This window comes from Dendropsophus ebraccatus, chromosome 4 (genome assembly GCF_027789765.1).
Source record: "Dendropsophus ebraccatus isolate aDenEbr1 chromosome 4, aDenEbr1.pat, whole genome shotgun sequence".
NCBI classification, from domain to species: domain Eukaryota; kingdom Metazoa; phylum Chordata; class Amphibia; order Anura; family Hylidae; genus Dendropsophus; species Dendropsophus ebraccatus.
Window position 1 is genome coordinate 54,968,068 of NC_091457.1, and position 14,393 is coordinate 54,982,460.

Below are 14,393 nucleotides of genomic sequence, written 5' to 3' on the forward strand. Positions count from 1 at the left end.
TTATTTAAGAATAACCTGAATCCAGGGCAGATATTGTCAATGCAGTGATTTATAATGGATGCCACAGAATGTGCACATGATAGGGTTGAACCCAGAAGCTTGATCTTCACACGATCCAGTTTTCTTGCTGATGCAGAGATATCGGATTCTTTTAAAATATTAGAAGTATTAATAGATGCAGCTCCTATCACACTGTCAGCTGTCAAAAAAAGAAAAATCCTGGTGAATAGAATTACTAAACTTATAGGGCTTATATACGCACATGGTAGAAATATTGTGCTCTCTATATAAACATCCCAGTGTGGTTTTTATTATGTAGAAATGTGTTCCTGAATGCTCTGTGATATACTTTTTTGCAAGAAATGAGTTAGACTACATGCACCAGATGTTGTTGCAGAAATTTCTGCAGCTAGCAAATAAATTGCTGCAAGTTCCATTCCGATGAATTAAATGGTTACTGTCGTTTCAAAAAACTCCTTATAAATCTATTTGTAAATCGCTTACTTTACCAAAAAAAAACTCCATACTCTAAAAATAAAATCCCTAAAGTTATGTCCAGTAGGCAGGTAGTAGGTGCCTCACTTCCCTACAACCTGCTGTCCACTGCCTGTTAAGGGAATTCCATCTCTGGCTGCAGAGAGACCAAGACGGAACACAGGAAGCATGGACGAGGCTTCACTAGTACTGTGCGAAGAAGAGGGCCTGGGCTGCGTGCATGCAACCTGAGACAGTATTCCTACCCCAGAGGGTCTACTCTGTGATAGTCAAAGCTCCCCTCTTATCTCAGACCCATCAAGTTCTGTGCATCTGTCCTTTGTGTAAACACTTGTGTTCTTACTATGTACACAGTGCTGCCTACTGAAAGTAATACTCTCACCAACCCCCTCCTTTTAGCTTATAATTATGACAGCAGTTCACTGTTTAGACCTGGGCAGCTTTTGTAACTTCTTCCTTGCTGTTACCCTGTTGCCAGGGTCTCATATTGTTTTTTTTTCTTAAAAAAAAAAAAAAAAAAAGAGCTAGGGCTTATTTTTGGGGTAGGTCTTATTTTATCTCATAAACAACAATAACATATTATGCTTGATTCCTTTGTTGTACTACGCAGAGTAGCCTTTTCTTTGAACCCCTGGGGGTGCAAATCGATTCGTAAATTATGTCTGAATCTGCAGACTCGGGAGGCAGGAGGTTGGACTCTGGACGGGTGAGCAGATTTTGCCCTGTCAAGACTGGAACTGGCGGGGCACTTATCCAGGATGGTTGGGCGCTACAGTATACCTAATCTCCGTCTCCATGACATCACTTGACATAACCTAGCACTGGAGGTGCCGAGTGTAACTAGGGCTTATTTTTAGAGTATGGCTTATATTTCACACCTACAACAAAAACCCTGCAAAATCACATCAAACTAGGGCTTATTTTTGGAGAAACAGGGTACTAATACATTGTAAAAAAAAACTTAACTATAAGCATTTCCTGGTTATACAGGTTTTCACCAACTGAATGAAAACAACATTTTAATTCTTTTACAACCCAAAGAGATCTTTAAAATGGTGGGGTGTTACAACAAAGAGCACAATAAGAAGCTGCAGAAATTATGGAGAAAAAAATCTTATGTAAGGCTGCATTCATATTCGAAGGGAGCCCCGAGCATGAAAGAAAGCAAACGTCAAACATCTTATTTGGGATATTGATTCCTTCTCTTCTGTGGGATCTGTAAATGACAGGACAGATACCCTAATCTGAATGCAGCCCCAACACTCACATAGGAAGTTCCAGTTTATATTCAGCATATAAAACTTAGTTCCTTTTACCTTGGAAAATGCTATGTCTTCTGAGGCTTGTGTAGTGAACGAGTCGGACTTCCTTAAATTTGGTAATGATCTTACAGAATCTGAAACATCTTTTGTTGGCTTTAACAGGTTATCCAAATAGTCTGCAAACATGGAGAATGGTAGAGTTTATTGGTTCAGGCTGGAGTTATATTTAAAAAAAAAAAAAAAAAAAAAAAAAAAAAGGACTTGACCGTGCCTGATCCTGCCGCATAGCACTCCTTGCTCCCTGTCTCAGTGGGCACTTACTTGTGAAAATAAGGAAAAGAAAGTGCAGTGCAGTGGGGCCAGGCTCAGTAGGGGGTTGGGGCCAGTGAGTACCCATCTTTCTTCTTTTAACCTAGCCTGAGCAAAGTAAAAGGTATTTGCCATTTGTAGAGATGGGACATTTACCTGTAGTCACCAGAGCAATCAGTGACTCACGGCGCATGCGGCTGTTCTTTCGGACCATGGGGCTGAGGCTCAGCTGCAGGTCAACTGTAGAGGTTTCTATGTGTTTCTGTTTCTCCTGAGTTGTTGCAAAGCTGAAAATGGAATTTATACAAAAACACACGTATTCAGTAACAGGACAGGACATGGATGTTCCCCTTGAACACGTCTTCTAGGTGTCTTACCTGTATGGTTTAGTTCCCACAGCTGGTACAAGTTGTCGAGATGTAAAGGACTTTTCTAAATGAGAGAAGGATGAATGTTAGAGCTCATGGCTTTACGCAATGGGTAAGACTGGTGTCTCACATGCCAGTTTAAAGTAATTTCCCCCAGCACACAAGCATCCTGGATTACATAGAGACACATACCTCTACATATTAGAGGACACATAGCTGGCTATCTGGCATAGACATGAGAAACCTGCATGTCTCTAATAACTATCTGAGAATGAGGATTCCTATTTGTGGATATATGGCAGAAGTTAGCATGTAGTATACTCTGCCAATCTCTTGACTAAAAGATGTGCATACCTCGTTTCAGAACATGATCAGATACATGGCTTTGCTCATTGTTGAAATCAAGCATGGCATGGAAAGGTGGAGGGTGCTGTTTGATAGGGGAGGAGTCTTTGGAGAATGGGGGTAAGCTGGCTCTCTGGATGACCGTTATAATAAGAGGAAGACGATTTCCAGCAGCAGGCTCACGGGACTTTACAGGAGCATGACGAGGACATACATGGCCAATGGAGAAGTCTCCTGAAGAAAAATTATTTATGCACTTATATACATTTCCATTATAACCTATACTTTGGTCACCATGTGGACCTTGTTGATACCTGGTACACAAGGGCAGCTGACTCACCAACAAAGGACGTTGGGAGTCTATTGATCAGCTGGGTCTTCATAGAGACAGAATCTGGCTTGCGGACATAGGAAAGCGTAGGTTTTTCAATGCTTTTTTCTAGTAACAAGAAAGAAATGAACATGTTTACTATCTGAAGAGGCTTTCAGGAGTCATCAGTCTCTGTTTCCTCTTACCAGTCACTTGCACTGTAGATGTCTGCACCACATCAGATTGCGACAAGGAGCTGTCAATGGACTTTGTCTGACAAACCGAAATAACACATGAAAAACTTAAACTTTAAACATTGAATATTCATAAAAATATACATAAAATGTACCTAGGGACAAAATTCATTTTGCACATCATGTAACCATTATAATCACTGCAGTACAGGCCCCAAAAGCCGTTTTTCAGGAACAGCTTTTGGCTTTAAAGCGACTCTGTACCCACAATCGGCCCACCCCAAACCCCTTGTACCTTCGGATAGCTGCTTTTAATCCAAAATTTGTCCTGGGGTCCGTTCGGCAGGTGATGCAGTTATTGTCCTAAAAAACTACTTTTAAACTTGCAGCCCTGAGCCAAATAGCCGTGGCCTAGAGTGTGTGTGCATTATGCTGGCACAACCTCTCTGTCCTTCCTCCCCGCCCTGCTCTACATTAGGAATGCGCCAGGCAGTTATTTTCCTATTCATCAGCTCTGTGAATGCTGCACATGGGCTGGATTGTTAACACACCTGAGCAGTGTTCACTGCAGAGGAATAGGAAAAATCCTGCCAGTGGCATTCCTAATGATAAAGAGTGTGGGGAGGAGGGACGGTTGGGTGGTGCAAAGTTAGGGCACAGATACTCTAGGCCACGCCATTTTGGAACAGGGCTCCAAGTTTAAAAGTTGTTTTTTTTAGGACAATAACTGCATCACCTGCCGAACGGACCCCAGGACAGATCTTGGATTAAAAGCAGCTATCTGAAGGTACAAGCAGTTTGGGGTGGGCAGATTGTGGGTACAGAGTAAATTTTTAAGCCGGTTGCACAGATGAGGGTCAGTCAGGCATCAGGCTCCTGCATTGTGCCGGACTGGCCCACACCTTTTTTGATGAAGCCACCTAAGGAACTGCACAAGAAGAGCCACATTCTGATTTTGCTATGGGGCTTTTCCTTTCTCAGTATACATCAATGCCTGAGCTCAAAATGTGCTAAAGGTCTGTTTGGTCTGCTTAACTCATGTGATTGGGGCTAAAGGCCGTATTACAAGGCACCATATAAGGGGGAAGCGAGCGCCAACCTGTCAGGTCAGCACTCGCTTACCCCTCGTTCTCCACTCGCTGTCTGTGCTATTACATGCACAGACAGCGAGTGGGGAACAGTGGAAGGGGCTGTCCAGATGATCCTTAGATTGTTGTGCTGCTCACTGAAGTCAGTGGCTGTCTTATGTTGCCACTCCTGTTACTGCACTATTCGAAATTTTTTAACATGTTGAAAGGCCACGATTGTGTTCTTTGAAAGGATTATCAAACCGGAGAATGTAGACCCTTTTTTCTAAACCTTGTCACTTACCTTTAGTTTCCTTTTGTCTACATCAGCTTTACCAGAACCTTTTGAGTGTGTGGATTTGGCGGTTTGATTAGATGCCTCAGAAATGTCCTATGAGGATGTAATAATAAATTGCATAAAACAAGGTTTTCTTAGAGTGTCACTGTTGTTATAAGAGACTAAACACATGTAGCTCCGGACAGTACAGAGAGTCACGGCTCAATGTGTCCATCAATCACAGGACTGCCTTCTCTGTGAGTGCTCAGATGACCTGGGACTGGACTTCCTGTGTTTAGACTCTTAAAAAAAAGAGACTAAACACAAGATGTGCCTTGTTTTCCAACTAAAAAATTTTTTATTTAAGTTGCAAACTTGCTGTATTACATATACTGTTGATTTAGATTTTGAAAGTTATAACCACTGACACTTCATAACCAATCACACTTTAAAGGATCATCTTTACAACTTTTTGGCATGTCATAAGGGTAAAAGGTTAGCTCTGTCCCCCCTTCATTTCAAATCAGCTGAACTAACAGTTAAAGGGGTATTCTCATCACAACTGATATAGGTATATTTGTAGGGCTCATCAAGTTAAATATTTGTGCAATTAAATTCATTAAGTAAACTTGCCTCCTTCCCCTCTTGATTGACAGTCAGGGTTTGGCTACCAAAACCAAACCCTGACATTAAAAGGGGTTGTCCAACGAAAATATATTTTTTTTTTTTTCAAATCAACTGGTGTCAGAAAGTTATATAGATTTGTAATTTACTTCTATTAAAAAAATCTCAAGTTTTCCCATACTTATTAGCTGCTGTTTGTCATGCAGGAAATGTTGTTTTTTTTCAGTCTGACACAGTGCTCTCTGCTGAAATTTTTGGCCAAGACAGGAACTGTACAGAGCAGCAGAGGGTTTTAATGGGGATACATAGAAAACCAAGACAAAGTTCCTGTCTCGGCCAAAGATGTCAGCAGAGAGCACTGTGTCAGACTGAAAATAAAACAACATTTTCTGCATGACATACAGCAGCTAATAAGTATGGGAAACACTTGAGAATTTTTAACCCCTAGACGACCAAGGACGTACCGGTACGCCCTGGAAGTCTGTCCCCAGACGACCCTCCGCGTACCAGTACGTCATTTCCTATGAAGCACGCTCCAGAGCGGAGCACGCTTCATAGGAGGTGGGGGCCGGCTGCAGTGAGCAGCCCGGCCCTCACCGTTAATGACAGGCAGCAGCGAACGAGCTGCAGTGTGTCATTAACCCCTTAAACGATGTGACCGCGGCACAGCCGCAGCGTTTAAGTGTAAGTGACAGGGGCAGTCCCCTATCACTTACGGATCGGGTCCCAATCGTTTTAACGGACCACCGGAGGTCTCTCACCTTCCTTCGTGCACAGGGCACAGGGCTGACAGTTTAAAAGTTGTTTTTTATGACAATAACTGCATCACTTGCCAAACGGACCCCAGGACAGATCTTGGATTAAAATCAGCTATCTGAAGGTACAAGCGGTTTGGGGGGGTCAGATTGTAGGTACAGAGTCACTTTAAAACTTTGCTGCCTTTTTGGCATATAATGGGAAGTTCATTCATGACCTAGAGCTTCAATTTTAAGAAGGGGGGGAATCCAAACAATCGCCCTATAAGTTCATTAGCAGAATACAGGCTGCAGTTATTTTTTTCTTACCGTATTGTCATGTGACTTTGACTTTTGTTTAGAACTGCGTTTCTGATACATGTGATTCCTCTCCTTACGCGACCGCAATCGTTTTTTCTTCTGACAAAACTAAAAAATAGAATATGAAAGTCAATACATGTCATGCTATGACATGTCTCTGGTCAGCAGGCACCCAGTCATGATAATTCAACAGTGTTATCTCGCTATAAATTTCCAATTTCCAGGCTACATATACTGTTCGCATAATGCAGATACCATTCTTAGCATATATGCAGTCACTAAAGACTGCAGACGGTGGAAAGGAAGTCTTATGCAATGCTTGATAGCACTGGCGGAACCACCGCCGTAGCAGCCGTAGCGTCTGCTACGGGGCCCCGCCGCATCAGGGGGCCCGTGACGCATCAGGGGGCCCTGGAGCTTACATATCCTGCAGCACCCGGCGGCTGAGCATGCCTCCCGGGTGCTGTAGCCGGGGGCCGGTCCCGTGCTCCTCCCGACCCGGAGACTCCTTTCCCCAACCATAAGGAAAAGGAGTCACTGGGCCAGGAGGAGCACGGGACCGGTCCACAGCGCTCCTGTCACCCCCTGTCTGATGTGCGGCTGCCGTCTGATGCCGCGTCCTAGCCCCGGCAGCGCTTGTATCATAGAGTTCTGTGTGGGCTTGTGCTGCGGCCGCGACTTCCGGCACAGAGACGTGTGCCGGAAGTCGCGGCCACAGGCCCACACAGAACTCTATGATACGCGCGCTGCCGGGGCTAGGACGCGGCATCAGAGAGCAGCCGCGCATCAGACGGGGTGACAGGAAAAAGGCTAGATGGGGGAGCGTGTTGTTAGGTGAGTTTTTTTCTTTTTTTTAAACTTGCTTTCCTCGGACGGGGGGGGGGGGGGGGGGGGGGGAGAAGGGGGCATCTATAAGGAAGGGAGGGGGGGAGAAGGGGGCATCTATAAGGAAGGGGGGGAGAGGGGGGCATCTATAAGGAAGGGGGCGGAGAAGAGAAGGGGGCATCTATAAGGAATGGGGGGAGAAGAGAAGGGGGCATCTATAAGGAAGGGGGGGGAGGGGGACATCTATAAGGAAGGGGGGGAGAGGGGGGCATCTATAAGGAAGGGGGGGAGAGGGGGGCATCTATAAGGGAGGGGGGAGAGGGGGGCATCAGGGACCATCTATAAGGAAGGGGGGCGGGGAGAAGGGGGCATCTATAAGGAAGGGGGCGGAGAAGAGAAGGGGGCTTCTATAAGGAATGGGGGGAGAAGAGAAGGGGGCATCTAGAAGAGAAGGGGGCATCTATAAGGAAGGGGGGGGAGGGGGACATCTATAAGGAAGGGGGGGAGAGGGGGGCATCTATAAGGGAGGGGGGGAGAGAGGGACCATCGATAAGGAAGGGGGGGGAGGGGGACATCTATAAGGAAGGGGGGGGAGGGGGACATCTATAAGGAAGGGGGGGGCATCTATAAGGGGGGGGACAACATAGGGGGAGAGGGGGATATAAACGTACAACATTGGGGGAGAGGGGAACATCTATAAGGGGACAATAAAGGGGGAAAGGGGGCCATCTATAGGGGGGGCAACATAGGGGACCATCTATAAGGAGACAACATGGGGGGGCATCTATAAGGGGGACAGCGGGGGGGGGGGCAACATAAGGAAGCCATCTATAAGGAGGGGCGACAGAGAGGAGGGCCATATACTAAAATGGGATCACATAGAGTCAGCCTACCCACTAAGTGTGGGTGTAAAGGGGCCAATACAGATGTGCAGTTGGTAGAGATGAGGATGGTGACAGAGTGTGGAGCCTAATATGTCTGTCTGGCAGATTCTGTGGATTCGTGGCCCGGAGAAGTTCTCATAACGGCCCTGGGCATATGGAAAAGAAAATGAAAAGGGAAGAACTCCGATCAGAGAAGACGTCTCCTGTAAGTCACCTGATGTAACTGTACTGTAATTTATATGGTGTACAGAACCTGTGTAGAGCTGAGTGTGTTGATGGCATAGTGGTCGATCGAGAGGGGGTGGGGGGCCCCAATCAAAAGTTTGCTATGGGGCCCAGCCATTTCTAGTTACGCCCCTGCTTGATAGGAAAAGTATGCAAAATTGCTTAAAATGTCTCTAATGTAAAAATTAGTGGCTACTCTGTAAGGGGGTGGGTTCACATTGAGGAATCCACGCTGAGAAGTTCTGGTGGATTCTCTTGCTCATCCCCGTGCCATAGACTCAATTTTATGCACAGGCGGATTCCTCCAAAAGAATTGACAGGTTGACAATTCGGCGGAATCCGCCTGCCCATAGAATTGAGTCATTGGGACCGGCAGAGATATGCGCAGCCGCAAGCGGGGACGAGCGGCGGAATTCGCCGGAACTTCTCAGTGCGGATTCCTCAATGTGAACACTTTTTGGCCCTTAAATAACCTGAAACATCATCATGCATATCAGCCAAACTAGCAGCACTATCCTGTAGACAGCTCTGCTTTAGAGTTTTAGTTCTTCAACAGTACACAGAAGGTATTGTTTTTAAGGCTCTATATATAATACTCATGATGAGGAGAAAAACCTGTAAAACAGTGCTGCTAATGTGGCTGATATCCTTACGGCCCTATTACACAGGACGATTATCGTTGTATTGTTCAAATTTAAATAATAATTTTAATATTTAAATGCAGGAAACAATCAAACGACCAACTAGAAATCGTTCATGTGTCATCGATCATCGTTAGGCCTTCGCTAATCGCTAGTCCACATCGTTCGCTCCAGGGGTATAACTACCACTGTAGCAGCCATAGTGGCTGCTATGGGGCCCACAACATCAGAAAGCCCCAGTGCCCGCTCCTGCAATACGCTGAGCCCCCTAAGATGTCATCATTCAGAACATCAGGTTGCCAAGTGGGTTCTGCAAATGTCCCTTTAACTGCAAATGCAGTTATGAATAGACTTGACAGCTTAGTGGTCAGTCGGGAAGAGGGGGCCCCCGATCAAAAGTTTGCTATGGGGCCCAGCCATTTCTAGTTACGACCCTGGTTCGCTTTTTTGTTGGGATCAGAAAGAGTAAACAATCGTAGTAAAGATCGTAACTAACGACTGTCGCTCTGTGTAATATGGTGAACGACATCAAGTAGCTCTCGTTTGCGATCAGTAAAAATCACTTAGTCTAGGACCCTTAGTACAGTTTCAATGGCAGCTACCCCTACAAAAGAACAAAATATATAAATACACAGAGTTGCACTTTTTCTCTAGGGATTTATTATATGGAGTGATTATTGGCTGCACAGGCCAACATCACCTGTCTAATAGAGCCAGCGATAAGCTGATCAAAAAGCATACATATGTTCGCCGGCTGACTGATTTTTTTTTATTAATGCAAAACAACGCACTGTCCATCTGCTATTCATACACGGTCTAATAAGCGATGCAGAACTGACAAATGACGGCAGCAAAGGGGCGGACAAATGATCCAGCAATTTTTCATGTGGCTTAGTATAGGCTCAGTGAATAAGTGACAATATCTAAGATAGACGGCCATTTACAGTGCATCAAACCACTTTAATATGCTCACCTTATTGGCTATGTGCAGTAAATGTGCAGGGAGTCCATCAGATTCTGAACTATTGGATCCACTGGTGCTGTATGTTGGGAGAGAGAAAGTATTATCAGCATAGACTCCAAGAGCCCAAATCACACAATCTTATTAATATATTCCTACTCAGCAATCTGCATATCCTCACAACAATTGTAACTAAATGTAAATGTATACTCACATATAGAACTTCTGCAAGATATAGCCTTAATATGAGAAGTTCTCTTTTTTTTAAACACATTTTATCAGATTTTTCCATTTTTTTTTTCACATAGTAAAATATTTTAACATAGCAAACAGAAGAGGTGTAATAGTGGATGCATTGAGAAATACAGAATTCTGTTTACGTAAGATATCATACAGTATTTAAGTACAGATTTATGTCATTAAGTTTCTATACGGACCTAAAGAGATCTAAAGAGATTTTTCATTCGAGTCACCACCATAGCTCTGTCCAGGATATTTTCTGTTAGCCATTATGCCATCAGGCAGAGCAAATGATACCACTGAAATGTTATGTACTATGTCTGGAATAGTTGATGTATTTGAGTGGTGTCAAATTGTAGAACGTGGAATAGTAGTACCAGTGGATGTACACATATGCCATTTTGTGATTCCAGAAGGTAGTCATGTTAGGGTATTTCCATACTCCATGCAGCTAATTTAAAGGAGAATGCAGCTAATTTAAGGGAGGGGGGGAAATGAATCCTGCATGGGGAGGGGGGGAAATTAATCACAATTACTAACTTAGGGCCCTATTACACAGGACGATTATTGTGCGAAAAATCGTTATATCGTTCGAATTTAATTGATAATTATTAGAGATGAGCAAACTGTTCGGACTTTTGGTCCGAAAACAATTTGCTCTCTCGTCATGTCTGTGATCCCACCCGCATAGTTGTGCTCCCGGGAATATGCGGCCAGGATATTCCAGGGAATCGATGTTGAATTCCCTGGAATATCCTGGCCGCTTACTCGCGGGATCGCAACTATGCGGCCGGGATCACAGGCATGACGAGAGAGCGTCAATGCCGTCGGACCAAAAGTCCGAAAGTCCGCTCATCTCTAATAATCATTCTGTGTAATTGCAGGCAACAATCGAAAAATCGTTCGTGTGTCGTTGATTTCTTATTTAGATCTGAACCTAAACTTATCATTAATCGTTCACTGTAATTCCACATTTGTTCCCTCAAGTTCCGCATTTGTTCATTAATTGTTCAGTGTAATTGCACATTGTTCTTTGTTTTCCTGGGATCAGAAGGAGTTCCTGGTTATGCACACTTGTCATCGAAAGGGTTGGGTTCTCACCTTGACTCAATGTCTGATAATGAGATGTCACTCAAGTTCACATCTGAATCAACATCTCTTCCAAGACGTTTCAACTTCTCTTTAATTGCCTCCCGCACAACAGCATGGAGCTCAGTCAAGCAGACCTTGAACTGGAAGAGGGAAGATACTCACAGGACAGATACCAGGTGGACGTAAGATAGCAAGAACAGTTCACTTATTGGAATCACAAGGACAATAAATGAATCTTCAGTTAAGATGTTGTGTTGTCTTGTAATATTACCTTAGTGGTGTCAGGATCGCAGTAGTCCAGCAGTGTGTCACAGAAGTGGTGACCCATCGCCTTAAGGTCTCCTGTTGTAAAATGAGTGTCCTTTCGGTTGCCTTTAGGGTTATTAGACAGATAAAATTATACAAGTAAGAGAAGGGCAGAAACTATGTAAAAGCCAACCAGATAAAGCAATAAACCATCTTCATCGAGAGATGCCTGTAATGTGGTAGTGTTAATTTAAAGGGTTGTTCCCATTTTACGAAGTGATGGTAAACAGCTAAAGTATGGCTTTAAGAGTGTGGTGCTTGACTTCTGAAGCTTCTTCACTGTTCCCTATAGAGAGGGGGTGCTGCTGTGCAGAGAAGGACTATGAATCGGCACTGTGACTTCTTCACTGTCAGAAACAGTCAGTGTCTTAGAGTATGCAAATTCACACTATACAGCCCTCCGGGCTTCTATGCGGCAGGTAGGTTTATATATGCATATACAATGAAGCCACCCCCTCACCTAGTGCCCAAAGGAGCAACTAATCCTGGCACAGGGAAAGATCAGTACAGGACATGTATCACCACACTGTACTGTAGAGAGGAGATACTACACAGCCAATCACAGCATGCACTCCAGTAATACTGGGGTTTTATCAGTAAAATGGCCAGTTTTATTTGTTGATCATCTAGTTATTTACATGTGCCGCAGATCCTGACTGTCTGTAGCACTGTATGTTGAGTCTGGTCTCAAGTTGCGATGGCCCAGAAACGACCATTGTATGTTGAAAATACTGTAACCTGAGGCCATTGTAAGTTGAGGGACCACTGTAATTTCTTGGCAGTACTGAAAAGCATAATTTGCAAAGCTTTTTAAGAAACTAAAACATGAGATATCTTTTTTTTTATGGTACCTTCACCAGTACCGGATCACAGCGGATTTGACGCTGCGAGTTCTGCAGTGAAATCCGCTGCAATTCCCGTTACTGTAATTTTCTATGGATTTACATACTTGCAATGGATTTTCAATTCCGCTGCAAGTATTTAAAGCCCTTTCACCTCTAACCCAGAGCCACTGGGATAATATGTTACCTTTCCGCGCTAATGCTTGCTTCTCAGGTCCCAGGCTTCCTAACATCTCGCTCAGCCATAAAGTGCGGTGGGACAGTGAACTAATTGGCTGAGCGGGATACTAGGGAGCCTGGAGCCTAAGAAGCAAGCAGGAGCGCAGCAAGGTAACGTATTAGCCAGGCAGCCCTAGGTTAAGTGGGAAAGGGCTTTACATATTCACAGTCGAATGACACCTGTCACATATGTATTTACCACAGCCAAGCCTTCCTCACACTTCTCCTAACCTATGTACATATCCAGGAAACAATACTGTTCCAGATGTAATATGCAAAAGTAAGAATGTCAATTATAAGATATTACTGTTGGGGATGATATACTAACCGAGTGTGGAGCCACAGAAAGTGGATTCCATGGTATAGCTGTTTCTGATGCCATGCCTCCACATCGCAATACGTCCCGTTCCTTCTTTGCTTTTCTGCACTTTAAACTTACAGCCTTTAAAAAGGAACTGCAGGGAATGGCAAAAAGGAAATAACACAAACTACAAGTTTAGAGAAATAAAATTTATAGCTCATTAGGTTTTGCTTTTTAAAAGTAATGTACCAGCAGTACATTTGCTTTAAGATTTTCACATGGATAGAACGGCGTTTGTGTGGGGAAACCGGTGCTGCAGTCCTTTTTTTGAACTGCAGCCTGGTTTCTGTGTACAGCGATGTTCTATTCCCAGGCACCGGACAGGTGTGAAGCACTGGAGGCAGTTCCCGGGAATAGAGCGGCACCGTACGCGGAAATCGTGCCACGGTTCAAAAAAAGGACTGCGGCAATGGGTTCCCCATGCCTACGCTGTTCTACCCATGTGAACATCTTAAAGCGAATGTACTGCGGTAACATTCGCTTAAACTTGTATGAAACCTTCTAATAAAAGAAAAATCAGAGATTCAGCCTGTTAGGACCACTGCTTAATAACAGAAGTTGTGGTCCAAGGATGATATCACTGCTTTCACTTCCATGCTCTTGCAGCATGATCATTTTCATAGAGCTGGTGCCAGCATTTATATGCTCCATGACAATGTGTCCCAGCTGTCAGAATCTGGGACTCATAATGGCTGATCTCAGATAACACGTTTTCCATAAATATTTTATTTTTGCTCTCATAGCGAATAATGTATTACCTCTGTAATACAACTAATAAAGAAAACCTGGAATTATCAGAGGTACAGTGGGGCCCTGTAAGTACCCTAATGCCACTTGTAAAATGCCTGTGAGTATGAGACCTAAGGGTATCCATATACCTCTAATCTTTTTCCAGGTTGTATCTCATTCCAGAACAGCAGCCATTTGTTTCTAGGTAATTCTTTACATCCGTCTACTTTATTTATCATAGACATGTCATGCTGCAGTTCTGATCCCCTCCTTTATTGGACTGATAGTTTACCGTCTCTTACTGACTTCTATTCTGACAGATGGTCAAGTAACAAACAGATATGTGTTTTGTATCAATCTTTCTCCCCTGGAAATAGAGGAAGTCTCTAGCACAAGAAGTTGAATTATGAAAAAGAAGTAATGGGACTGGTGCCAGAAAGTACAGTGTGACAGTACCTTGTCGGGGGCATTTTTGCTCAGCATCAAAGGAAAAACTCGCTCATGTAGTTTTGACTCTGGTTCACCCTTGTTGTTACAACCATACATGAACACGTTGTTCTTCCGACTGTGCCCATGAAAATCACAGTATAGAAGAACCTCTCTCTCCGCTAGAAGCCTTATGGGAATAAAACATCAAGAAACACCTATTAAAAGCATATCATGTTACAGCTTGTATAGAGTTAGACACAAGCAGACAAACAAGCTGACCCTCCAACGTCCTGAGAAAAGCAGATGCCTCTTACAGCAACTCTAAAAAACCTC

At 43.9% G+C, this 14,393-nt stretch overlaps 1 protein-coding gene across 1 annotated transcript in view; it reads right to left on the reverse strand.

Annotated features, from left to right (window-relative positions):
- AGBL2 (AGBL carboxypeptidase 2) overlaps positions 1 to 14,393 on the reverse strand; it is a 24,071-nt gene continuing 9,678 nt past the window's right edge. The window contains exons 9-22 of the mRNA XM_069965820.1: positions 14,088 to 14,247; positions 12,870 to 12,996; positions 11,446 to 11,546; positions 11,184 to 11,314; positions 9,855 to 9,921; positions 6,316 to 6,414; positions 4,655 to 4,741; positions 3,296 to 3,362; positions 3,120 to 3,218; positions 2,789 to 3,013; positions 2,444 to 2,498; positions 2,223 to 2,353; positions 1,812 to 1,933; positions 1 to 199 (exon numbers count right to left, since the gene is read on the reverse strand). Coding sequence (XP_069821921.1) covers positions 188 to 199; positions 1,812 to 1,933; positions 2,223 to 2,353; positions 2,444 to 2,498; positions 2,789 to 3,013; positions 3,120 to 3,218; positions 3,296 to 3,362; positions 4,655 to 4,741; positions 6,316 to 6,414; positions 9,855 to 9,921; positions 11,184 to 11,314; positions 11,446 to 11,546; positions 12,870 to 12,996; positions 14,088 to 14,247 — 1,483 coding nt within the window. The 3' untranslated portion in view covers positions 1 to 187. The remainder of the gene's footprint in view (positions 200 to 1,811; positions 1,934 to 2,222; positions 2,354 to 2,443; positions 2,499 to 2,788; positions 3,014 to 3,119; positions 3,219 to 3,295; positions 3,363 to 4,654; positions 4,742 to 6,315; positions 6,415 to 9,854; positions 9,922 to 11,183; positions 11,315 to 11,445; positions 11,547 to 12,869; positions 12,997 to 14,087; positions 14,248 to 14,393) is intronic.